This window comes from Pectinophora gossypiella, chromosome 21 (assembly GCF_024362695.1).
Source record: "Pectinophora gossypiella chromosome 21, ilPecGoss1.1, whole genome shotgun sequence".
Classification (NCBI taxonomy): Eukaryota; Metazoa; Arthropoda; class Insecta; order Lepidoptera; family Gelechiidae; genus Pectinophora; species Pectinophora gossypiella.
In genome coordinates this window covers 10,980,419-11,007,466 of record NC_065424.1, presented here as the reverse complement: position 1 = coordinate 11,007,466, position 27,048 = coordinate 10,980,419, and the positions used below count along the sequence as shown (strand labels likewise).

The 27,048-nt window shown below is 39.3% G+C and overlaps 1 protein-coding gene across 1 annotated transcript in view; it reads left to right on the top strand.

Moving 5' to 3' along the window:
- The window catches only part of LOC126376584 (orexin/Hypocretin receptor type 1-like), a 158,524-nt gene extending 139,920 nt beyond the window's left edge, over positions 1 to 18,604 (top strand). The window contains exons 6-8 of the mRNA XM_050024070.1: positions 842 to 941; positions 12,372 to 12,484; positions 18,132 to 18,604. Coding sequence (XP_049880027.1) covers positions 842 to 941; positions 12,372 to 12,484; positions 18,132 to 18,358 — 440 coding nt within the window. The 3' untranslated portion in view covers positions 18,359 to 18,604. The remainder of the gene's footprint in view (positions 1 to 841; positions 942 to 12,371; positions 12,485 to 18,131) is intronic.
- Positions 18,605 to 27,048: the final 8,444 nt, after the last annotated feature.

Sequence of the window (27,048 nt, the reverse complement as noted above, 5' to 3'; positions counted from 1 at the left end):
AAGTAAGATGATCCGTGCTTTTGCACTTTAGCTGTTGGTCCCGGTTGCTACTTACTATTGTAAGTTAGTTAGCGCCCTGAGCCGAGGTGCGTGCCCGAATGGACACCCATAAGTCTGTTGTTCACGATCCGGAGGTCCCAGGTTCGAATCCCGATGGGGATATATCACAAAAAACACTTTATCAGCTATGGTTCGGTTAATACATTACAGGCTGATCACTTGATTGTACGAAAGTAAAATGATCCGTGCTTCGGAAGGCAGAAGCCGTTGGTCCCGGTTGCTATTTACTAATGTAAGTACGTAGTCGTTACATGAGCCATATCAGGGGCCTTTGGCGGCTCAATAGTAACCCTGACACCAGGGTTGATGGAGTTGGTAATAAGTATATAACTTTATTACCTCCACAAAACTTACATTGGTACTTAATAATATAACAATGTTGTTACACAATACAGGTATTTGTAGTGGCTGGAGCCTGTATTTTAGGACTCCAGATCTCCACCTCCGGAAAACAATAATGGCAAGTAACATTATTAACGATTCCCAGGTATTTGCAGAAAGTATACAAAATTAAAAAAAAGGGAAATAACAATAAAAACAGCTGCAACTGAAGTGTGTGTGTGTGTGTGTGTGTGTGCACGTGCGTGCGTGCGTGCATGCGTGTCTGTGTGTGTGTGTGTGTGTGTGAATGTGCGTTTGTTTGTGTGTGTGTGCGACTAAGTGCAAATTCGGTGGGAACCAGAGATAGCCCTACGTAATCCATCTCACGACCCACACTATAGAAGAAGAAGTTAATTATTTTGTTGTTATTTAAAAAAATACGTTTTATTGGTTGTTGCAGCCCAGCTCCGTTGTCGTCGGAAGGCAGCCAAGATGTTGGTTGCTGTCGTCATCATGTTTGCTGTCTGCTATTTCCCTGTACATCTGCTGTCGGTACTAAGGTGAGTCTTACTATCTTCTTCATCTTCTGCCGTAGGAATTTGTGATTTATTATCTTCTTGGGGTTCCGCGCCCAAAGGGTACAGCGGGAGCCTATTACTCAAAAACAGATTCTGCTGTCTGTCTGTCTGTATTTTTGTTTTCTTTTGACGTGTCGTATTGGAAATGGGGAGCGCTCTCACCCGGTACAACGTTTAAGACAACAGGCCTGAGGGTGCCCAATTGGGCGCGAACCTCGCTCAGGGCGTCGTCTGAGAGGAAAAATATTTGGCAGATTTAGTTAACCCTAGTGGGTCGATAGCGATAAGCGCTGATTGGGGGAAATCGTCCACCACGCCGGCGGGGTCGGTATCGGGGTCCTGACTGTCCGTCTAGAATAGAATAGACTAGGTATATTGTTTATTATAAAAGCACGCCACACACAAAAACAGGACAATAACATCATTTTTAATTTTCACAAAACAATTACGAAAAATGCAATACGGATGTTCGTCGAAATGATCATAAGGTGGTGGTGGACGTCCTGAGATAAAAGGGACTCACTCAGCACAAGTCGCGGCGTGAACCACGACGCTGATATTATTCAAATTCAAATTCAAAAATATCTTTATTCAGTTGGTAACATAGTTACACTTTAAATCGTCAATTTTTACATAACGAACGTCTCATCCGCCTAAAACTACTGCAGCTTCTCACAACCTGTATAGCCGGGGAAAGGAAGCTGCAAGAAAAACCTCGGCACATGGCCCTAGACGTTCTTTTAAAAAATAAAAATAAACATAAAATATTGTTAGACAATTGAGTAATTTAGCTGCCTGAATATCAGTTCTCAAACAGTTAATCCCATGCATTCATATCTTCTAAATATTCACTAACTTTATAATAACCTTTTTTGTAAAGTTTTTGTTTAACTACTGTCTTAAAACAGTTGAAAGGCAAATTCTGAATGTCAATGGGAATCTTATTGTAATAAATAAGATTTAGTAATCTTATGTAATCGACTGACTTGTAAAGAAAGTTTATTTTTTGTATTAACAATGTGTCGATCGTTATTTTTTGCAAATAATCCTATATGTGGACGTCTGTTTGTCACCAAGCTTTATCTCAAGAATTTTGACAGCTAGACAGTTGAAATTTTCACAAATTATAAATTAAATAATAAATTATAAATTAATAAAATAATTATTAAATTTAAGGGGGACTTCCATACAGCAAACACGATGTTATTTCTCTTATTATTTAATTTATTTTATTGTTATTCTTCTCATTTTTGCTCGATATCAATAATGGCAACAGGTGGGCAATATGAAATTTGTACAAGTATTTAAAAAAGGAGGAGTTATGTGTTACCGCTACATAATAATATGTATGTGTGTATGCAGTTCTGTTTCTCCTTAACTTCTAAACCATCTGTTGGAATTTAACAAATGAGGTGTCACTAGAAGCGTCTTGATTGTCCGGTGGTTTATAGATGGCGACGTCACGCTAAATTAAGCGTGGCGCCCTCTAGAGGACATAAACTAAGGACGTAACTTAGGGTGGTATTAATAAACTAATCTCAGCTCCGAGACTGCCCTCAAGATCGTGTCAATGTGACAGTTCTCATATAAAACAGGAACTTGAGCATGATCTTGAAGACAGTCTCAGCTGTGATTAGTTTATTAATACTTACTGTTCTACAAATAGGATTCCGACTTTATTTCTTTTGTTTCAAATAATCTTTACATCCAAAGATCTTTACACCCGTATTAAAACGTAACAGAATTGGCTCTTTCGGTCAAAGATAAATTATGAAATTCTGATTAATACTAAATAAAGACAGATCTAAAGATAACAGAACTGGGACGGGCTAACATATAAAATGCTACTTAGGTTCTATGACGATCTTGTGACGTAGCGAGTAGGCGCCGCTACTTCAAAAGCGCTCCCCTGATGCCGGGCAGCAGCGGTATCAGTACTGGTTGGAAGCCGAGGAAATGGATTCTGGTAGGGCTCCAGCTGGAAACATCACCGATTGAGAAATTGGTCGGTGTAAGGCGATTGGGGCAACCACCGTTCTATACGCCCTATCTATGGAGTAATGGCGATTATTTAACCGACAAGAGCAGCTCTTAAATAAAGAGAGAGAGAGAGAGAGAGAGAGAGAGTAAAAGAATGACTTATAGTTTTAATGATTTTTATATATGTGACAAGTAATAGTAATTAAAATACATTAGTCAGTAATTGTGCATTAGTCACATTACATTAGTCTGTACTCTGTACATTAGTCTGTACATTCAGTACAGTCTGTACATTAGTCAGTAATACATTAGTGAGCTCGGTGGCGCAGCGGTAAACGCGCTCGGTCTGCGATTGTTGAAGTTAAGCAACTTTCGCAAAGGCCGGTCATAGGATGGGTGACCACAAAAAAAAGTTTTCATCTCGAGCTCTTCCGTGCTTCGGAAGGCACGTTAAGCCGTTGGTCCCGGCTGCATTAGCAGTCGTTAATAACCATCAATCCGCACTGGGCCCGCGTGATGGTTTAAGGCCCGATCTCCCTATCCATCCATAGGGAAGGCCCGTGCCCCAGCAGTGGGGACGTTAATGGGCTGATGATGATGAGTCAGTAATTGACTTAATTTTCAATAATAAAATTTACATCCTTGGAATGTTGGAGATACCAATTTAATGGTAACACAGTGGTAACACTCACGTCATTAAAGGGCTAGCAATGACGGCTTCTCATAGAATTGAGCATGCCTGCCGGGTCTGCATGACAACCGCGCCGTAAGCGGCGCGAATTATATCGAGCGCTTGGACCAATAAACGATACGAATGCTATCTAAGTAGATGGACGTCAAAGGGCTATTGGTCGAAGCGTTCAATATAATTCGCACCGCGCGCGGCACGGTTGTCATGCAGACCCGGCAGAGTCTTATACTCTGGCCTAGAAGAGGTCACATCACTTGCTATGATTAATTAGATATTATAAACGGTCGCCCAGTAAATGTCTACATCACTATGATACATAATTATTATATTGATTAAGTGACACGTTGTGTAAATTATATATAATAATCACGCATGGTTAATGAGCTGTTCACGTTACAGAATTTAAACTTCATTAAAGCCCTATACGCAAAGTCACTCTGTGGTCCTGCGTTTCACGGGTTTAGTTCTCAAATGGAGAGTAACGGTTTGAATTCCGGTACCAGACTTGCACTTTAGTTATTAATTTATCTCAAGTGGAGTTTTCACTAACACAGTTGGCTCACCACCTATCAGGTTGGTTAACCAGAAAGCTCGGCGAAGTGTTGGCGTTAGTGACACCGTAAAAAATACTGAGGGGGATGATTCAGACCATGATTCTGAGTTGATACCAAGTGGAATTTCCTGTCGGAAAATTAAAGAAAATTATAGCGAGATCTCACGAGTCTGCGCACACTCCTCTATATTTTTTTGTGAGATGATTTATTGTAGATTCGCCGGAAAGACAAATGGGCAGCGTTGAGCAGTAATGTGGCGTTCCGGGAAATGTTACCAAAGTGGGGCAGTAAAAAGAACTATATTACCTATTATTTGAGCAGATAAGATCGGAGTCTAACTAATCGGAGTACAAGAAAGAAACACTTGCACAAAAAATCAACCAATGTCGTTGCTATTCAAGAGTTTTTACAACGGGAATATTTCAACTTTGAGAACCTACCCGCGAACGACACGTCACTGATCGCGCTGTGTGATTTCGCTGTATGAAATTGATGTTGACTATTATAATCGAAATTCAATAATATCTTTATTCAGTATGTAATATACCACTTAACAAAATTAGACGGAATTAGGCTCAAACTCAAATCAGCATTCGAGAGTTTAATATTAATCTGGCGCTATAAATAACATATATATTGATAAAACATTCTGAGGAAACATGTACGGTTACGAGCATTAATATGTATACACTTTGGTACCATGTCACATTAACTTTTTTGACAAATTGAACTGTAAGTTTCAATAAATTTCAAATATGTTAGTGCGACAGAGTCCTAAAGTGGGTACATTATATTGCTACCATTAGGGCTAACATAATATGCTTTCAGACGACGCCTTGAGCCGAGGATCGCGCCCAATTGGGCACCTTCAGGCCTGTTGTCTTAAACATTGTATGAGAGCCTTCAGCGCTCCCCATTTGTCAAGTTAGTTAATGCCATCTGCGGCAAATCTACAATAAGTTACGTCAAAAAAAAGATCTTGAAAGGACAATGAGTGAATACCCCTCCAGCAACATATTTCAGATATATCTCTTTCGATGCGTCTTCGAAAGTTGATATTTTTGATATAAATTGTTGATATAAACCAAGGTCGCTCTCAGCTCGTATTGGTGTGTACTATAATTGTTTATTCCTTGATGGAAGTAGGTAAGTACAATAAAATATTAAAAGACTGATCGAATAAAAGCCCCAAACACAAGGACAAAGCGAACGTACGAAGTTTGACAATCCAGATTTATCAAGATTAATCCAACTAACACAAAGCGGATATAACTAGTTCTAGCCAGTTGTAACAGGTTTCTTCGAGTTTTATTGATTCGAACTAGAGCTGTTAGTTTTCTTGGGAGTACAAGGCGGCTACCTACAGAATCTTGCTTACTTTTTATTTACAAGATAGAAAGATAGAAACGCATTTCATATACGACGAACATACCAGAACTTTTAGGCTTTGAGTGCATCAGGAGCTTATCTTTTACGAACTAGGGGATAAATTTACAATTGTTTGAGAACTTTTAAAATTCCAGCCGGGTCTGCATGACAAACTCGCCGCGCGCGGCGCGACTTATATTGAGCGCTTCGACCAATAAACGATACGAATGCTATCTACGTAGATGGACGTCAAACGACTAATGGTCGAAGGCCTCGATATAATTCGCGCCGCGCGCGGCGTGGTTATCACGCAGACCCGGCAGATCTACTCAAAAACTTATAAATTCTGTCATGGTGTCTCACGAAGATGGCACAACTTACAGCTGGTTCAGAGTACCAGAAATCGTACTTAACCTTCTTTAAAACAACACTAACGTCTTCTTCTTCTTCTTTGCGAGTCGATGGCGATCGATACTAAATTTTTGCTGACCTATAATTGGCCACGCTTACGGCATTGTCAGTGGCTTCGTAAAGGTATTTAATAGTGCAGGTGTTAGGGCACTTAGGACAGCACAAAAGGTGAGCCATAGTTTGTGGTGATACTCCACACTCGCAATCATCGCAACCATCAACCAGATATCCCCACCTGCAGATATTATCCTTGCAGCGGCCAACCTGTGTCCGGAGCCTATTTAAAGACTTCCATGTGGGCCACGCTAGATTGCTTCCAGCCGGAGACTTCCCGATGGTGCGATAAAAGGGGTGGGAGAACACTTCCGCCGTCACTAACGTCTGTGAAACACTAACATTTTTTACAAATTTTCCAACAGGAAATTCCACTTGATATCCACTCAGAATCATGGTCTGAACCACCCCTTAAAGTTTTCGTTACTCCGTCACTAACACCCTATATTGTAGTGACTTATGACGAGAAAATTATAAATTTACTCGACGCTTCTGACAATTGACTTGGGTTAACGAGACGTCTTCCTATACCAAAACTCGACACCGACAGTTACTAATAGTTACTCAACAGTGTAATAACTTTAAAATGACCCTGATTCTTGCAGACACCACTTAATTTTAAGTTACTTGTCACTTTCATTTCCGCCGAAAACGAAAGGGACGGATGATTGATAGCTGTTAATTTTAAAATAAATGAGTGGAAAAAAGACATCTCACTGACAAATGCAACCCGTTTGACACGTGCTATCAACTTAATTCTGTCGGGTTATTGGCCTGGTTTTAATTATTGTTTTCATCATGGTATAAGAAGACCAGGTATGCTCAATCCTATAACAAGCCGCCATTGCTAGCCCATTGATAAAAAAAAAATTAAAAAAAAATTGTTTATTTTCAAATAATCACAGGTTACACACACACACACACACACACACACACACACACAGGTGGTTAGGTTACAGGATTATCAGGTTTTTTTTGATGACGTGAGAGTTACCACTGTGTTACCATTGAATTGGTATCTCCAACATTCCAAGGACGTAAATTTTATTGTTGAAAATTGAGTGAATTACTGACTAATGTATTTAATTACTATTACTAGTCACATATATAAAAATCATTAAAACTGTGGACTTCGTATCAACAGTGGCTGCAAGTTGTCTTTGATTACTTGTGGCTCTGCCCATCCCATTAGGGATTACGGGCGTGAGTTTATGTATGTATGTATGTATTAAAACTGTACGTATTTAAATCTTTTACTTAAAGTACAAAATTTCCTTGCAAAGTAAATATAAAAACATTGGGCGTGGGTAATTTATTTTTTACAAAATGGCAACGCAGGGTGGGATGACGTCAGCTGGGCTAACTTTGAAATGTTAGCTGTCACTTTTGAGCATACCTGATTGATTGATTGATTTCAAAAGTCTTTATTACACATTAATAGATTACAGTATTACAGACACAGTCTAACAATACTTACAAGAATGAATTTAGTACAAATATTTCGCCGGCCATAAAGCCATACGGAAATTTATGACACATACATTGAGAACTATTTTGAAAAGTTAACTATGTTGGCATTATCAATCAGGAATGGAGTATTAATAATACCCACACAGCCAACCTATATCACACAGCGACAATTTATATGAATGTAGATGGTAATATGAGAGTACAGTACGTTCTCATTAATAGCAGCTAAGAATATAAATAATATTAAGTAATAAGCAATAGAATGCCAACAATCATCGCAACAAAATGTAACATTAACATTGGTAGGTAGACTTCACAGGATGACGTCAGCTGGGCTAACTTTGAAATGTTAGCTGTCACTTTTGAGCATACCTGGTTTTCTTACACCATCGTTTTCATCACTAACACAGTTGGCTTTATCATTAGAGACGGTGATACAGTTCACCATCTATCACGTTGGTCTAACAGAACACTCGGTGAGGTGTGGGTACTTAGTTCATCCTGCGATGGATTGTATGCTCAAATTAGCTTCAAAACGATTTTTCGATTCTGCTCCGCACCACCCAAATCCCCAGGTAGTTGCGGCTTCCGAATACAGCCCGCTTAGGGACGGTACTGAAAAGTATCGGCGTTCGAAGGACGTAATATACGATCCCGACGACCCGATTACTCTAGCCATAGAGGCGGCCAATCAGCTTGCGACACCAAACACTTCAGAACCCCGATACCGACCCCGCGGCGTGGTCGACGATTTCCCTCAGCGCTTATCGCTATCGACCCACTAGGTTCGATTAATCCTTTCAAATATTCTTCCTTTCAGGCTCTCGCGCCCAACTGGGCACCCTCAGGCCTTTTGTCTTAAACGTTGTACCGGGTGAGAGCCTTCAGCGCTCCCCATTTGTCCGGCCAAGTATTTAATGTCATCTGCGGCAAATCTACAATAAGTAACGTCAAATAAAAAAAAACTTGCGATGGATGTACCTCTTGCTACTTCAATTGGGATACTACATACTACATACTGATGTAAGTAGTCATTACATGAGCCATGTCAGGGGCCTTTGGCGGCTCAATAGTAACCCTGACACCAGGGTTGATGAGGTTGGTACTCCACCTCACAACCTACACGATAGAAGAAGAAGAATTGGGATAAAATTGTAAACTTATGTTTTGTTGAATTCATTTTAATATGATAGGCCGAGTTAATGTACTGTTGTTATGAAATCCGGATTGTATCATTCCATATATCACAACACCAGATTGACGGAATTTCCATAAAATTGGTTCCAATCCGAAATGAAATCGAATTAATTTGTAAATGATTAAGTGAATAAATAAAGGACGACACGAGATACATTTTAACCCAATGGCTATTTTTAAAAGTAGGCCAGTTCCTTTGAAAATATAGGTATGCAAAAATACCATGTGTCTAACAAAAGAGGTTAACCATGCTTACCCTCCGTGACAGAATGTTTTTTTTCACTTTTTTTTCTTGTTTTATTTTGTTGTTATGTAGTTCAGACATAAGTAACATAACATAAACTGCCTATATACCTCCCACTGCTGGGCACAGGCCTCCCCTCAATCAACCGGAGGGGGTATGGAGCATACTCCACCACGCTGCTCCACTGCGGGTTGGTGGAGGTGTTTTTACGGCTAATAGCCGGGACCAACGGCTTAACGTGCCCTCCGAAGCACGGAATCATCTTACTTTTTCGGACAATCAGGTGATTCAAGCCTGAAAAGTCCTTACCAAACAAAGGACAGTCTCACAAAGTGATTTCGACAATGTCCCCAAATGTTCAGACATAAGTAATTATATCAATTTCAACTCGATACCATAGAATAAGGAAAAATACTACGTATAGAACGGCAACTCTCCGCTCCCCACCAGCGTTTGAGCAAGGTTTACCTCACCTCGCCTCGAACATAGTTTAGATTTGAATCGTGAAGGCGGTGCGCGGACCTTTGTTTTTATTTTTTAACAGTTTAGTTTTTTTTATGTTCGAATTTTGAAATTGGACGTCGATGTTCTTTCGTGTGTTTCGAATATTAAATCAAACAGTAAGGCGATTCTCACACTGCCCCGCATGATGCAGCGCTTGTAAAAAAATGCATACATAAGCGTTCATGCGGATGCATTCTCTGTGTTAGACTGTGCGTGTTTTACTATACAAACGGAGATACTTACAAGCAACGGAAGAACACGCATCCACTCGCTACGCTGCATCATGTGGGGCAGTGTGAGAATTGCCTAATTCAAGTTCAAATTCAAAAATATCTTTATTCAATAGGTAACATAGTTACACTTTGAATCGTCAATTTTACATAACGAACGTCTCATCCGCCTAAAACTACTGCAGCTTCTCACAACCTGTATAGCCGGGTTCTCCCGCGCTGGCGCGTCTGGGTGGTTCCTGTAAAAAATATTCATGGTTATGTTCATCAAATCATGCTAATAATTTGCAATAAACATAAACCTAGGCTAAGTGCTTAATGTAAAAATAATGTGAATGCAATTAATTAGTTCAGTTAATTTCTAAGTCCAAGTGTAAAGCCATTTATTTACGTATATTGTGAACCTTCATTGTTCAAACTTCTTTGTTTTGTAATTTGTTTGGTAAATAAATAAAGAAACATTTACTTCTGATCATAAAAGCTTCTTTCGTAAGTAGTACAGTTTACCTAAACCTACCTAAGTAAGTAATGACGTTTAAATTAGATACTTATTGTAATTGGCGGTCCTCAGACGTCACACACACAGTTGCGCGTGTTGATAATGTCAATGTGTAGTGTCTGTGTAAAACGAGGTTGTTTGTATGAAGTGATTAGTGGTAAACTACCCTATAATCTTTACCTCGAAACCGAGGAGCTCGGTGGCGCAGCGGTAAACGCGCTCGGTCTGCGATTGTTGAAGTGAAGCAACTTTCGCAAAGGCCGGTCATAGGATGGGTGACCACAGAAAAATAAAAACTTTTCATCTCGAGCTCCTCCGTGCTTCGGAAGGCACGTTAAGCCGTTGGTCCCGGCTGCATTAGCAGTCGTTAATAGCCACCAATCCGCACTGGGCCCGCGTGGTGGTTCAAGGCCCGATCTCCCTATCCATCTATAGGGAAGGCTCGTGCCCCAGCAGTGGGGACGTTAATGGGCTGGTGGTGATGATCTTTACTTCTCTCAACTTTTATGTCTACACACTCACACATCCACACTTTCACCCTCACACACATTCATACGCATCCTCACTTACACACACAACAAACTCACATACCCTCACTGTTATGTTTTGTATATATTTCTTGAGATTGAATTGTCTTACTAATTGAAACGCAGATTACTTGTATATAATACACAACTATTACTTGTATATACTGTACTTTCCAACAGGGATGTTATGGATATGAAATTTCGGATACGGATTGGATACGGATTTAAGAATGACTACTATACCGGATACGGTTACGGATACGGATAATAAATTATTTCGGATTATCCGTTAATTTCGGATATTTTCGGTTACGGATATTAGTCTCATATCCCCATTTTAAACGCGGTAAGAACCCGTTATTATGTGTTTTAATTACGGATATTTTTTTTAAAGAATTTCAAAAGTAAAACACTAATAGGTAAGGTAATAAAGTGGTTTTATTTATAACGACATGTTATTATAATTATGTAATGACGACAAAAGAAGAAAAAAACAAATAATGCGCGCGGGTTGTGGCACTGGCAGCGGCAAGCCGATCAAAACAACTTGTCATAACGTGTCTCAATTAGGCTCCGCCCCTATCCGATTTTATCCGAAACTTTTATTTCGGATTCGGTTACGGTTACGGATGATTTTTTATGTCGGATATCCGATAGTTACGGTTACGGAGCTCACTAACATCCCTGCTTTCCAAAATATCAAATTAACAATTGGTGAAACATTGTGCGTGAGAAATATCGGAAGAAGAGAGAGACGGGATACGAGACGGTAATATATTACAGTGACAATTACGTTTAGAAATACAGTTACAATACTTAACATACACGCCCTCCTTAGAAAGTAACGAAAACAGAATTATTTATATAGAAATCTTAAGGAATCTTAAACAAAGAGCACCAGTTAAAGGAACATTTTAAACAGTAGTTGTTATGCAAAATTAGCAATTTTAAAAATGTAAAGTTTTTAATTTAAAAATAGCGGTAACAATTTAAATAGAACTTTAACAATGTATCGATGCAAGTTTAACAGTAACACAGAAGTAACAACTCTGACACTTATATGTAACCTATTCAGATTTTTGATTTGATTTTGAATTTAGTAGTTACACAGAAACTTTGCAAAAAAGGTTATTATAAAGTTAGTGTTCATTTAGAAGATATGAATGCATGGGATTAACTGTCTGAGAACTGATATTAGGCAGCTAAATTACTCAATTGTATAATAATATTTTATGTTTATTTTTTTTAAAGAACGTCTAGGGCCTTGTGCCGAGGTTTTCCTTGCAGCTTCTTTTCCCCGGCTATACAGGTTGTGAGAAGCTGCAGTAGTTTTAGGTGAATGAGACGTTCGTTATGTAAAAAATAAGGATTCAAAGTGTAACTATGTTCATCATCATCAATTTAAGAGCCACGCTCTTGTCGGTGCAGCATTCTCCATGCTACTTTTTTAGGGAAAAATAGGGCAGTGGTTTCCCTCTTGCCTTCCGCCCTGCAGTACTCTGTCTGACGCAAGTGGGATGGCGCCCAGAGTAGTCTATTACAAAGCCATACTAGGACTCCTGTCCTCCGCCTCTGAATAGTACTGACAGTTACTGCTGCCCTAAACTAACTAACTATGTTACTAACTGAATAAAGATATTTTTGAAATTTGAATGACGTGTATATTGTCTTTCTTGTCAACAGATACACCATGGACATGGAGCAGAATGACTTCATCACTGCCCTAGCCCTCATCTCCCACGTGATGTGCTACGCCAACTCTGCTGTCAACCCGCTTATCTACAACTTCATGAGTGGTATGTGTCTCTCAAGTGGAGTAGGTAGATTTGCCATTCTATACGTAGTATGGTTAAAGACTCGACACAAGCCCTCCTACAACTAAAGCACCATTTCTTAAATCAGGAAAAATATTAGAGAAACCGCAAAAAACTCCTGTGTGTCGCGCTGTCCAGTAGTTACGTGTGACGCGCGGGGTGAAGCTGATGCAGCGAACTAGTTTTTGTGTACTTCGCTTGCAAGTGTATAAATTCCTACCTACATGTTCTTTATTTATTGTACTATTTGTTCGAGCACGATAATTATATTGCAAATTGGAAGCGACGATGGTGAATGTCGGTGTACGGACAAACCAAAGTTGGTTTTCGTTGCACCGTCAATTGTAAAAAAATATATTAAGTACTGTACTTATTTTTAATAAATAAATAATAATAAATAACTATACATTTAATTCTGCTGGCCAGTTATTCTGTGCGCCATGTGGCCGAATCGAAGTTCGGTTTTGCTAGCCACATTAGAGCCTATCATAACATCGACCTGGGATAGACATTTAGGAGTCACCGTCGCCGGACGCGGCTTGGATGATGATATGATATAATGGTTAAAGAGAATTTATTTCTTATTTCCAACATATCAAATGTCATTTAGTAAAGCATCTAATGAAGGGGGATCTCCCCCTTTCATTGAAACGTAAGCTCGTCGACATGTGTATCCTGCCGATCCTAACCTACGGTGCCCAAACATGGTCACTGATAGCATCTCAAAAGTCCAAGCTCGAGGTCTGCCAAAGAGCAATGGAACGCAGTATCCTAGGCGTTAAACGAATCGACCGTGTGCGAAACACGAAGACGATGTAGGGAAAAAGTCCGCCAAACTGAAGTGGGACTGGGCCGGACACGTTTGTCGGATGCATCCGGAGCGGTGGGCACGAGTCGTTACTCACTGGATACCTCAGGGCGGGCTCAGAAGTCGAGGCAGACCGCGTAAAAGATGGTGTGACGACCTCAATGCTTATCGCAAGGATTGGCCGGAGATCGCGCAAAGTCGAGAGGAGTGGAAAAATCAAGGGGAGGCCTTTGCCCAGCAGTGGGATCGTATAGGCTAAATAAGATAAATGTCATTTATTACAAAAGAAACAAAGTACTTACATTTGTATACATATAAGTTCACACTTCGCCTAATACTTAAACTTAACCATAAGCATTTCCTTCACGCACTTCCACACACAGAGACTGGTCCGCAGAACCAAACACCACACTTTCAAAATTATGGTAACTTTAAGTAGGTACACAAGATATATTTTAGAAATAAAACGGATTTGAAAAAGAGTTTCATTTTGTATTACTACGTAGGTATAGTCCAAAGAAATCTTTCAAGATCCGCTTTAAGACGTTTTTAATGACGATATCATATTGATGCTCAATGCTCACATATGAAAAATCCAGCTAAATAATCACAAAAAGTAAACAAGTCAAAACACAACCGTTCGGCTACACGTCTAGTCCGCCATGTTGCATTGACTGTCAAACGTTGATCACGTGACCTTGTGAAATCAACGTGGCTTCCGTTCTGAGTTTGGTTCAGAGGCTCTGCTCCACAGAGGCTCCATCTATACTATAAATCTCTTACTCATCATCACTAGCCCATTAACGTCCCCATTGCTGGGGCCTTTCCTATGGATGGATAGAGAGATATGGCCTTAAACCACCACGCGGGCCCAGTGCGGATTGATGGTTATAAACGACTACTAATGCAGCCGGGACCAACGGCTTAACGTGCCTTCCGAAGCTCTTACTAATAAGTGCAATTTTAAAAGTGCGGTACATACACAGCCCGCTGGCCAGATTTTAAATACAAATATGTATAATATTTATTTGTAACTAGCACAGTCTTAAGTGATTGAAATAAATAGTTATTTTTCTAACAAATAACTGGATAATTTATCCTTAAATGCCTCAAAATTCTTAATATTTGTATAGTTGTGCTCCCTCGTACTATTATTATGTAGTATTATTACTTATTCTACGCTTTTAGGCTGATAACACCAGACCCAAGAGTTGCTCGTGTTGATAATGTCAATGTGTAGTGTCTGTGTAAAACGTGGTTGGTTGTATGAAGTGTCCGGGGTGTGCTAAAAGTAAGGCAATAAAGGTCCTCCAGTATCACGTGACTTATTTCACTCAGGGTCTTAAAATAAAGCTCCTATTTCTTAAAAGGTCCTTGAAGCTAATTAATGTTCCAGGATCAAAGACAACAGTCACAATATACACCATATTGAAAACGTGCTGAATGTTTGTTTGTAACACGACCTCGCGCAGGATGTCACGTTTGTTCTGTATAGCTGGAAAAGAAAAATAAGTGTTTTTTTTTTCTAGAAAAAGTAATTGTCTAGAGTCAAGCTCACTATCTGAAGGTCCGTGTTAGATTTCCGACGGGGACATTATCAAAATCACTTTGTGAGACTGTCCTTTGTGTGGTCAGGACATTGCAGGCTTGAATCACCTGATTGTCCGAAAAAGTAAGATGATTTCGTTCAAAATTCAAATTCAAATTCAAAAATATCTTTATTCAATAGGTAACATAGTTACACTTTGAATCGTCAATTTTACATAACGAACGTCTCATCCGCCTAAAACTACTGCAGCTTCTCACAACCAACGTTTTTAGCTGTCTCCGTGGTCCAGTGGTTGAGCGTTGTGCTCACGATCCGCAGGTCCCGGGTTCGAATCCCGGTGGGGAAATATCACAAAAATCACTATGTGATCCCTAGTTCGGTTAGAACATTACATGCTGATCACCTAATTGTCTGATAGTAAGATGATCCGTGCTTCGGAAGGCACGTTAAGCCGTTGGTCTCGGTTACTACTTACTGATGTAAGTATGTAGTCGTTACATGAACCATGTCAGGGGGCTTGTGGCGGCTCAATAGCAACCTTCACACCAGGGTGGATGAGGTTGGTACTCCACCTCACAACCCACACGATAGAAAAAGAACCGGCTATTAGCCGTCAAACAGCACCAACCTGTACTGGAGCAGCGTGGTGCATTATGCTTCTTACCACCCCGGTTGATTGAGGGGAGGCCTGTGCTCAGGTATATTTTTCTATCGTGTGGGTTGTTAGGTGGATTACTAACCCCATCAACCCCGGGTGTCAGGGTTAGGTACTACAGAGCCGCCAAAGGCCCCTGACATGGCTCATGTAATGACTACTTACTTACATCAGTAAGTAGTAACCGGGACCAATGGCTTAACGTGCCTTCCGAACACGGATCATCTTTCTTTTTGGATAATCAGGTGATCAACCTGTAATGTCCTAACCAAACGAGGGATCACAAAGTGATTTTTGTGATGTGCCCCCACCGTGATTCGAACCCGAGACCTCCAGATCGTGAGCCTAACGCTCAACCACTGGACCACGGAGGCGGTCATGTTTCATTATGTTTTGATATAAGTAATATGTTTCCAATAATTGTGAGTAGGTTCGTTACTTCCCTTTCAATTAAGGATAATAGTGATATTGTGATCGTTTTTACGGTTCCGTACATGAAAAGGAAAACCCTTATAGGATTTTTTTGTTGTCCTTCCGTGGTCCAGTGGTTGAGCGTTGGGCTCACGATCCGGACGTCCCGGGTTCGAATACCGGTGGGGACATATCAGAAAAATCACTTTGTGATCCCTAGTTTGGTTAGGACATTACAGGCTGATCACCTGATTGTACAAAAAGTTAGATAATCCGTGCTTCGGAAGGCATGTTAAGTCGTTGGTCCCGAATACTACTTACTATTGTAGTAGTCGTTACATGAGCCATGTCAGGGGCCTTTGGCGGCTTAATAATAACCCTGACGCCAGGGTCGATAAGGTTGGTAATTCCCTTCAAGAACATTTTTCTTGAGAACGCGCGGAGATATCGCCACACCCGGACACTTCATACAAATAACCTCGTTTTACACAGACACTACACATTGACATCATCGTACACGCGCATCTGTGTGTGTGACGTCGGATCCTATACGATTAACGTCTAAACTATGTCCGATAGGGGGTGAGGTAAAACTAGGGTAAAACTATCTCAGACGCTGGTATGGAGCGGAAAGTTGCCGTTCTAGACGTAGTATTATTCCTTTTTCTATGGTATGGTTAACAGCCTCCGTGGTCTAGTGGTTAGAGCGTTAGGCTCTCTGGAGGTCCGGGTTCGATTCCCGATGGGGACATTGTAGAAATCACTTTGTGAGACTGTCCTTTGTTTGGTAAAGGACTTTTCAGGCTTGAATCACCTGATTGTCCGAAAAAGTAAGATGATTCCGTGCTTCGGAGGGCACGTTAAGCCGTTGGCCCGGCTATTAGCCGTAAAATCACCTCCACCAACCCGCAGTGGAGCAGCGTGGTGGAGTATGGTCCATACCCCCTCCGGTTGATTGAGGGGAGGCCTGTGCCCAGCAGTGGGACGTATATAGGCAGTTTATGTTTATGTATGTTGGGAATGTGGTACCATGAGTTACGACCTACTTCCGTTACAGAATTCTCTGTAAACGAGTTCCGTCTTTGTACGAATATAACTACTATGGTCAAGTCCGTACAACATGCTGCCTATCATAAATGTCAGGACCGCCTATTTAGTATCACATATCTTTATAAAATACAGGCTGTTAGTGACATCGTAACGAAAACTTTGAGGGACGATTCAGACCATGATTCTGAATAAATGTCCAAGTGGAATTTTCCGTCGCAAAAGTATGTAAATTAAATTTGAAAAAAAAAAATTATAAAATCATTAAATTCCACTTGATATCAACTCAGAATCATGGTCTGAATCATCCCCCTCAGCATTTGTTCCGGTATAACTAGAGTAGAATTTTTCATTGAAAAAGTATAGAATTGAAAATATATCAAAAAAACTAAAAAAATCATGAATAGTGCGACGCTGAAACATCTCCCTCACTATTAGTTACGATGTCACTAACACCCTGTATATGCAGAAATATTGTACGCATTTTGTGCTGAAACGTGCTAAGATTATGAAAATTTGTCGCTGTTCGCAAAATGATATGTCTCATACACCGGTCATTCTGACGTCAGAACCGCCGGTGTATTATTTTTATATCTCGTTAACGGCTACAACTCATTCTGAAACCTATTCAGGCCAAGTACTTAATGCCGTCCGGCCAAGTAAAAAAAAGAAAGAAAATATTTATTTCCACAGTGGACCACATTTACAAACTTAAATTATAGAAATTTAAAAAAAAAAGAAAAGACAAATAAGATAAGAAATAATAATAATAAAATAGTAATAATAGAAAAAATAATAATAATAGAAATAGAAAAAAAAACAATAAAAAAATAAAAATAAATAAATAATATATAATGAATATTATTTATTCGTAGAATGAATAATAGTAATAGTAGTAGTAGTAGTAATAGTAATTTTAGTTCTGTGCAATAAAGTATATTTGATTTGATTTTTTTGATTTTTGATAAGACAAGTAGTAAATGCCGTCCGGCCAAGTAGTTGATGCCATCTGGCCCAAAAGTTAATGCCATCTGCGGCTAGTATACAATAAGTTACGGAAAAAAAAATGAACTCTTAAACCTATGCCAATGTTTCGTACGCATTTGTGCACAGAGAAATGGTTCAGTTTATTACATTTTTTTTTCATGTTTGTTTCCAGGTAAGTTCCGGCGGGAGTTTCGCCGTTCGTTTTGCTGCAATACAGATCCAAATCAAGACAGTTTCTCAACCCTGACTCGAGTGACCACGTCTAAGGGCCGGGGCAGTGCTATTGCCCTCCGCTGCTCATCTCGAGGCCGCGACGTGTGTAGCACTACATTTATAGCTAACGGCTACAAAAATGGCTATAACGGATGCCAACATTACAGTGGTTATTTGCGGTCGTAAATGTCTATGTATCATTTTGTTTGTGTATCGAATTGTAAATATGAAATTAATTTTGTAATTGCATTAAATGATAGACTTTCCAGGCTGCGTTCCTCAAAAACAAACAAACAAATAAATAAATAAAACAATACAGGGTGTTAGTGACATCGTAACGAAAACTTTGTGGGATGATTCAGACCATGAGTCTGATTTGATATCAAGTGAAATTTTCTGTCGCAAAAGTATGGAACTGAATAAAAAAACTAAATAAAGTCATGAATTTTCAGACAGTAAATTCCACTTGATATCAACTCAGAATCGTGGTTTGAATCATCTCTCAAAGTTTTCGTTACGATGTCACTTAACACCCATACCTACTTGTATAGCTACCTGTATGTACGACGGAAAATTCCACTTGATATTAACTCAGAATCATGGTCTGAATCATCCCCCGCAGTATTCGTTACGATGTCACTAATATCCTATGATGATGATGATGATGTGATTCGATAGCCGATTTCGGCTACGGCGACTGCTTCAACTCCGACGTTCATGTGCTCGCATGTAGCTTATATAGCCAATCTTATTGGAAAAGATCCTCGCACATAGTTGACATGTGAGTACACCATTTTAAATACCCTATATCGATGGTAATGTCCAAATTTCCCTTCATTTAACCTTTTAATTTCATGAATACCGGACACATACTTTTATCTTTGTTTTTGGGTATGAATGATGACCCTTCTTCATACGCTCAGACATAATACATCTTCCACCCATTATTATTCTGATCAAAATAAAGAGAAACAATATAGATAGCAACAAAATTATACATCATATTTGATTATATAATCAAGCAACAATTATTTTTATGTATGCCTCTGCTATTACATTATATTTTTGAATAATTAAATACCCGAGCAATGAGAAAATAGGTAAATATCACGATAAAATCTGTACAGCGCTATCTAAATGTTTTTTGAGGAACGTAGGCTGAACATTCTTCCTCAATATAATTGTAAGAAATAAATTAAAGTGTGTAATGTAATGTAAATATTAAATTAATTTTCCAATTTATTTATCTACTACCGAGAAATAAATAAAATTGTAAAAGAATAAATAAATTATTTTATAAATTGTATTGTTTTGTAAATATTAAATGAAATTTGTAATTTAAGTATCTATTACTTACCGTAATTTAGGTATAAAATTGTAATGAAATAAATTATAACAAGTATATTGTTGTTTTGTGTAATTGTAAAATCCTTTTCATATTAGTACCTATTATTTAAATAAAAAACCGCTTCCAAAAAACATCAACAACGAAACAAACACAAAAATCGCATTAGAAAAACACGCAAACACTAATGTTTCATTTAAATAATATCAGTAAAGTACACTTTTTGAGATCTTGGACGAAACATGATTTATTTAGCCGATAATAATGTCGATAAAGAAACGGAACGCCTCTAGTGGTCTTGACACAAAAATATTACAATAGGTACGTTTCTATAACAAACCGGCTACGCGAGTACAAAAGACGTTACTGATACGATTTCCTACTTAAACCTTTAAAATCAGGTTTCTTATCGGATTTTAATAATCTCATCATCCCCCTAGCATTATCCCGATTTTCATGGAGTCCGCTTACGTAATCTGAAAATTTGACAGGTCTGGTTTTTTACAGAAGCGACTGCCTGTCTGACCTTCCAACCCGCGAAGGTAAAACCTGCCCAATACAGGTTAGGTAAGATAATTCCGAAAATGCATTTCTCAGGAATGTGGGTTTTCTCACGATGTTTTCCTTCAGCGCTAAACATGTGATAATCATTTATGATCCAAACATGAATTCGAGAATGAAATTCTACAATCATTGGTTTAGACCTGTAATGGACTCCAATAATCTAAACATACAAATTATAAACAATGAAGATATTAGCCCCGATTCCTGCAGACACCTCGTAATTTTAAGTTATACTCGTCATTTTCTTATCCGCCGAAAAGGAAAGGGACGGAGGATTGACGGCTGTTAATTTTAGGAAGAATATGTACATAAATGAATAACCCGGCAAATCAAAAAGATATCTCGCTGGTATGCAAACCGTTTGACGTGTGCTGTCAACTTAATTCTATTTGGGTTATTGGCCAATGTAACTTTTATAGGGTTGTTTTAGATTTGTGCTTGTCGAATACCCGTCGCTTTCCTTTTCGGCGGATAAGAAAATGAGAGGTATAACTTAAAATAAAATTAGATTGTGTTTACAGGAACTAGCATTATTGCGTTACAAAATATGAGCTATTAGAATTATATTATTATGATATAGAAAGATAATATACACAATCCTACACTATGAAACGGAAGTTGATTGAAATAAACAATATGTATTCTACATAAGTGCGTCTACAAAATTAAACATTGAAGCAAAAAATAAATTATTCTCTATTTGCCCAGCCCAAATTTATACGGGCTAGCACTGACCCTTACAATATCCCTTCACCCTTGGAATCTTCTGACCAAGGACGATGGGTTTATCTGGGTTCAGGATTGTATCCACGTATATTTTTATCCACGAATTTCCATGCGCAGTACTCATACTCATTTATTCTAAAAAAATAAATTTTACATGTCAAATGTTAACTTATAAATATCAAAGACTTAAAGTTAGAACATACTTAAATTAATGATGTCAACATACATAACATAACATACATAAACAGCCTATATACGTCCCACTGCTGGGCACAGGCCTCCCCTCAATCAACCGGAGGGCGTATGGAGCAAACTCCACCACGCTGCTTCAATGCGGGTTGGTGGAGGCGTTTATACGGCTAATAGCCGGGACCAACCGCTTAACGTGCCCTCCGAAGCACGGAATCATTTTACATTTTGGACAATCAGGTGATTCAAGACTGAAAAGTCCTTACCAAACAAAGGACAGTCTCACAAAATGATTTTGACAATGTTCCCATCGGGAATCGAACCCGGACCTCCAGATCGTGAGCCTAACGCTCTAACCACTAGACCACGGAGGCTGTTGAATGTTCTGTTCGATGTCAACATATTATTTATATATTATAGAATTCGTTTATGTCACAAAAAGCATATTCAACAAGCCATTCTCTTAGTTTATTCTCAAACTTGAAATCGCTTTCACAATTTTTTATGTCGGCAGGGATTATTGTAAATCTTTGGTCCAATAGCATGAATGCTTTTAGTCGATTTGTCCAGCCTGCACGAGGGCTGCATTAAGTCGGTTTTACTTCTAAGGTTGTAAGTGTGTACTTCACATTTCATAAAGGGAAATGTCGGTCCTTACGACTTTTGCGATGTTAAAGATATATTGTGAACAGAGTGTTAAAATCTTTAGTTTAATAAATAGTGGTTTAGCTTGATTTTTGACGTGTAGACCTAACATGCGTAACGAGTTTTGTCGTTTGGTCATGTCTTTCTGTCAAAACATTAACATAATCATGTTGCACGCGTGTTAGGAAAATAACAAACTTATCGATTTCGACTCATCATCATCAGCCCATTAACGTCCCCACTGCTGGGGCACGGGCCTTCCCTATGGATGGATAGGGAGATCGGACCTTAAACCATCACGCGGGCCCAGTGCGGAATGATGGTTATTAACGACTGCTAATGCAGCCGGGACCAACGGCTAAACGTGCCTTCCGAAGCACAAAGGAGCTCGAGATGAAAACTTTTTTTTTTGGTCAGCCATCCTACGACCGGCTTTTGCGAAAGTTGCTTAACTTCAACTATCGCAGACCGAGTGCGTTTACCGCTGCACCACCGAGCTCCTCGATTTCGACTAAGTTTATTGAATCGATCGATAATTTTATCACTTTTCACATGTTGGTCCCGCTGATTAGCTACTAATAATAAAGTTGCTACCTAGGGAGCTAATAAGACCACTTTTGATGAATCTTTTAATGTATGTATTATGTATTTTTTTCATATACTTAATGTTAAGTTCCTATTATGAACTGAATTGCAAAACGTATTTTCCCATTTTGAAAATTTTCAAAAATTAATGCAAAGTCGTAAAATGGGTTCAAGATGAATTCCAACGTCAAATAGCTGAATTCTTAGAAGGGCATTTTTTTCCATTCAATTTGTAAAACGCGGGAAAGTGTTTGTGAAAAATTCAACAAATACCTAATTTAATATAAAAGAATTTTCAAATCGGTCCAGGCGTCTTTGAATAAAAAAAAGGAACATACATAAAAAAATCCCGACGAATTGAGAACTTCCTTCTTTTAAAGTTGAAGTCGGTTTAAAATAAGTCTTTATATTGTTCAGATTCGTCGTTAATGACTTTGAATTCAAGGTCTTTTATTTTGAGTAGTTATCAAGTGGAGTTTTCCATAATGGATCTGAAAACGATAACATTGTCATGAATTTTCTGACAGGATTTTTCACGAATCATGGTCTGAATCATCACCCTCAGTATTTTTTACGGTGTATGACTACCTGTACTTACATACTTACAATACAATACAATACAAATACACTTTATTGCACCAAAATAAAAAGAAATAATTACAAAAAGTCTCTTAACTAAGTACATGGCAAATGGCGGCCTTATCGCTTAAAGCGATTTCTTCCAGACAACCATAAGGTGAGGAAAAAGGTAAAAAAAAATTGAAAGATTGCGGGTACAAACTAAGCATACAACTTAACAACAAATACATGCAAATAAATATATAACATACTTACAAATATAATATATACCTAACCTATATACATAACATAGCATATATACCTACTTATATAAATAGTACACACAAAATACCTAATAATAAGCAACTCAATAGATTCAGACGATGACACTTCATTATAAAAACAGAACCATTAACAATACATACAATACATACTTGTACGGGGTGGAAGTGACATCGTAACAAACACTGAGTGATTCAACTCATTATTCTGAGTTAATATCAAGTGGAATTTTTCATCGCCAAAGTAAAGAATTGAAAATAATTTTAAAGACACGAAAATCATGAATTTTGCGACGGGAAATTCGACTTGATATAAACTCAGAATCATGGTCTGAAACATCCTTGTCAGTATTCGTTACGATGTCACTAATATCCTGTATAGATAACATAACATAAACTGCCTATATACGTCCCACTACTGGGCACAGGCCTCCCCTCAATCAACCGGAGGGGGTATGGAGCATACTCCACCGCGCTGCTCCAATGCGGGTTGGTGGAGGTGTTTTTACGGCTAATAGCCGGTACCAACGGCTTAACGTGCCCTCCGAAGCACGGAATCATCTTACTTTTTCGGACAATCAAGTGATTCAAGCCTGAAAAGGACAAACAAAGGACAGTCTCACAAAGTGATTTCGACAATGTCCCCATCGAACCCGGACCTCCAGATCGTGAGCCTAACGCTTTAACCACTAGACCACGAAGGCTGCCAATCCTGTATAGATAGTCGAGAAAAAAATGTGAATCGAATAAAGGCTCTCTTGGTCCTTCCTCACGTCGGAAAACATTCACTGCCATCTGTTGGCTATCTAAGGAAAGTAATGGTTCGTTTCTGCTTTCTTTGCAAACAACAATGGTAACCAAGTTACTGCTTTCGGTGCTATGGAACGCGTAGTACGGAAAATTTACGAGAGATGGCGTTTACAAACTTTCCCAGTGCCCTTTACAAATAGTATGGAAAAGTTCTTGCAGGTGGCGCTTGACATCAGTTACACTTTGAATGAGGGAAATTCCTTACGACGTTCCCCAAAAGCATAATAGATGGCGTTGTTCAGATTTAACGTGATTATTACCTATTTTCTTATTGCTCGGGTCAAATATAAAAATCGGGTAAATATTCAAAACTATAATGTAATGTAACTGCCTCTGTGGTCTAGTGGTTAGAGCTTTAGGCTCACGATCTGGAGATCCGGGTTGGATTCCCGATTAGGACATTGTCGAAATCACTTTGTGAGACTGTCCTTTGTTCGGTAAGGACTTTACAGGCTTGAATCACCTGATTGTCTGAAAAAATAAGTTGGTTCCGTGTTTTGGAGGGCACGTTAAGCCGTTGGTCCCGGCTATTAGCCGTAAAAACACCTTCACCAACCCGCAGTGGAGCAGCGTGGTGGAGTTTGCTCAGATTTATGTAAGTCCGTATCTTTCCTAACTCATTTTCTTAGTCCTGAAACAAAATAGGAACTTAGACAATACGGAATTCTCTAAGGCAATTTCTAAGTCCGCGCCGAAAAGGTGTTGTACAAAATCTTGTTAGTTAGACGTGATTTTCTTTTTCTACTAAATCGATTGCCATTTAGATAAAATAAATGTTCGTACCAAATGGAACAGTAATGAACTTTGGTAGAAAATGGAGTGAGCAGGGCAAAAACTAGTAACAACAGGTTTTGAAGGTTCAAAACTTCAGTACTTAAAACAACAGAGTTTTTTTCGACGTTACTTATTGTAGATTTGCCGCAGATGGCATTAACTACTTGGCCGGACAAATGGGGAGCGCTGAAGGCTCTCACCCGGTACAACGTCTAGGACAACAGGCCTGAGGGTGCCCAGTTGGGCGCGAACCTCGGCTCATGGCGTCGTCTGAGAGGAAGAATATTTGCGGTGTCTAGGGTCGATTAATTCTTTCATATATGACCTCAGGCTCGCGCCCTTGGGCACCCTTAGGCCTGGAAGCTTAAAATGTATACTGGGTGAGAGCCTTCAGCGCTCCCATTTGTCCGGCCAAGTACATAGTTAATGCCGTCTGCGGCATATAAAAAAAATGTGATCGGTCTCTGCCCAATCCGCTAGAGACGACGAGCGTGAAGCGAGTATTTTCACTTTTGTTTATGGTTCTTCCTCGTTTAATCTTTGATCAACAGCGAGGCAAAATTTATGTGTTTGCATTTTGCCCCATTTTTATGCAAATAAGCCTACTTTGTAGTCGAGAGGAGGTAATCGTGGGGGAAATTATAGGAAAGAAACTTCAGTGTTGCCAGGTATATCGCTTAGATGCCTTTACACGTTGGTAATTACTACCCTGGTAACACTGCATAATAATTACTTATTAATTACTAACTGTAGTCACTGTGGTCCTATAATTCATCGGCTTTCTTCTCAAATAGGTAGCACCGCTTCGAACACCGGTACCGGACTTGCGAAATTAGTTATCAATTTATTTTTAGTGCAGTTCTTACTAACACGTAGCGACATCTAGCGGATAACTTAGAGACTAAAAACTCTATAGATCTATAAATATACAACTTATATTTACTTAGTACTATGTACAGTTTGCTTATAGACGGCGATACGGCTCACCACCTATCACGTTGGTCTAACAGAAAGGTCGCTGAGGAGTGGGTAAGTGACCAGTTCATCTTGCGATGGATGTACCTCTGACTACCCCAATTGAGATATAGCCGTGAGCTTATGTTATGTAATTACTAACTGGGGGGATGAAAAGTCCACATCGAAGCAATTCATCTACATAAACATAAAAAACATAAATAGCCTATATACGTCCCACTGCTGGGCACAGACCTCCTCTCAATCAACCGGAGAGGGTATGGAGCATACTCCACCACGCTGCTCCACTGCGGGTTGGTGGCATTTGACATTTCCGCATATTAATGTATGTGCGCAATGCAAACAAAATGTCAGATAGCAATATTGCTTTTTTATATGAATTGAGGCTGGGCCTATGCCCAGCAGTGGGCGTCATACGGCTGATGATGAATTGAGGAGATCGGTGGCGCAGCGGTAAACGCGCTCGGTCTGTGATTGTTGAAGTTTCGCAAATGCCGGTCATAGAATGGGTGACCAAAAAAAAAGTTTTCATCTCGAGCTCCTCCGTGCTTCGGAAGGCACGTTAAGCCGTTGGTCCCGGCTGCATTAGCAGTCGTTAATAACCATCAATCCGCACTGGGCCCGCGTGATGGTTTAAGGCCTGATCTCCCTATCCATCCATAGGGAAGGCCCGTGCCCCAGCAGTGGGGACGTTAATGGGCTGATGATGAGGATGAAAGTAGAATGGAAAATGCTGCACCGACAAGAGCGTGGCTCTTAAATTGTGAAGATGATCAATGTTTGGAGAGATTCCTGTGTTCCGGTTTAACTGCGTGCAAATTTTCATCCAAATCAAATTTTCACTTTGATAATTATTACTAGTTCAACTTTAGAAGCTTTGAACAGAAAGGTTGAAAAGGCGACATCAAAAGAAATCAGCTGAACATTTAACATTTGCGCAAGTAAGGGCGCAATGCAAACATTTAATAGCAATATTGCTTTTTTAGATGAATTGCTTTGGGCCTTTTTAACCCCCCAGATGAAAATTATATTACAATCCTGGTTAACCGCTAATTACGACGCCGAAATTGAACCTTGATCAGTCGGCCGTGTAGACCCAATGGGACATATTCAAAGGTTGATTTCCCTACTCAATCAACTGTAGAAGAGAAGTCAACCGTTGAACACGCATTTTGTATCTGAATGTCTGCGTTATGTACCTCATTTGGGTACGTTGAGTAGATTGCTGGAAGGTTAATTAGTTACATAAGTAGCTTTTTCATTGAATTCAAATATTCATTCATTCACAGGCCTCCCCTCAATAAACCGGAGCGGGTATGGAGCATACTCCACCACGCTGCTCCATTGCGGGTTGGTGGAGGTGTTTTAACGGCTAATAGCCGGGACCAACGGCTTAACTTCATTCATTTTAAAATTAACAGTCG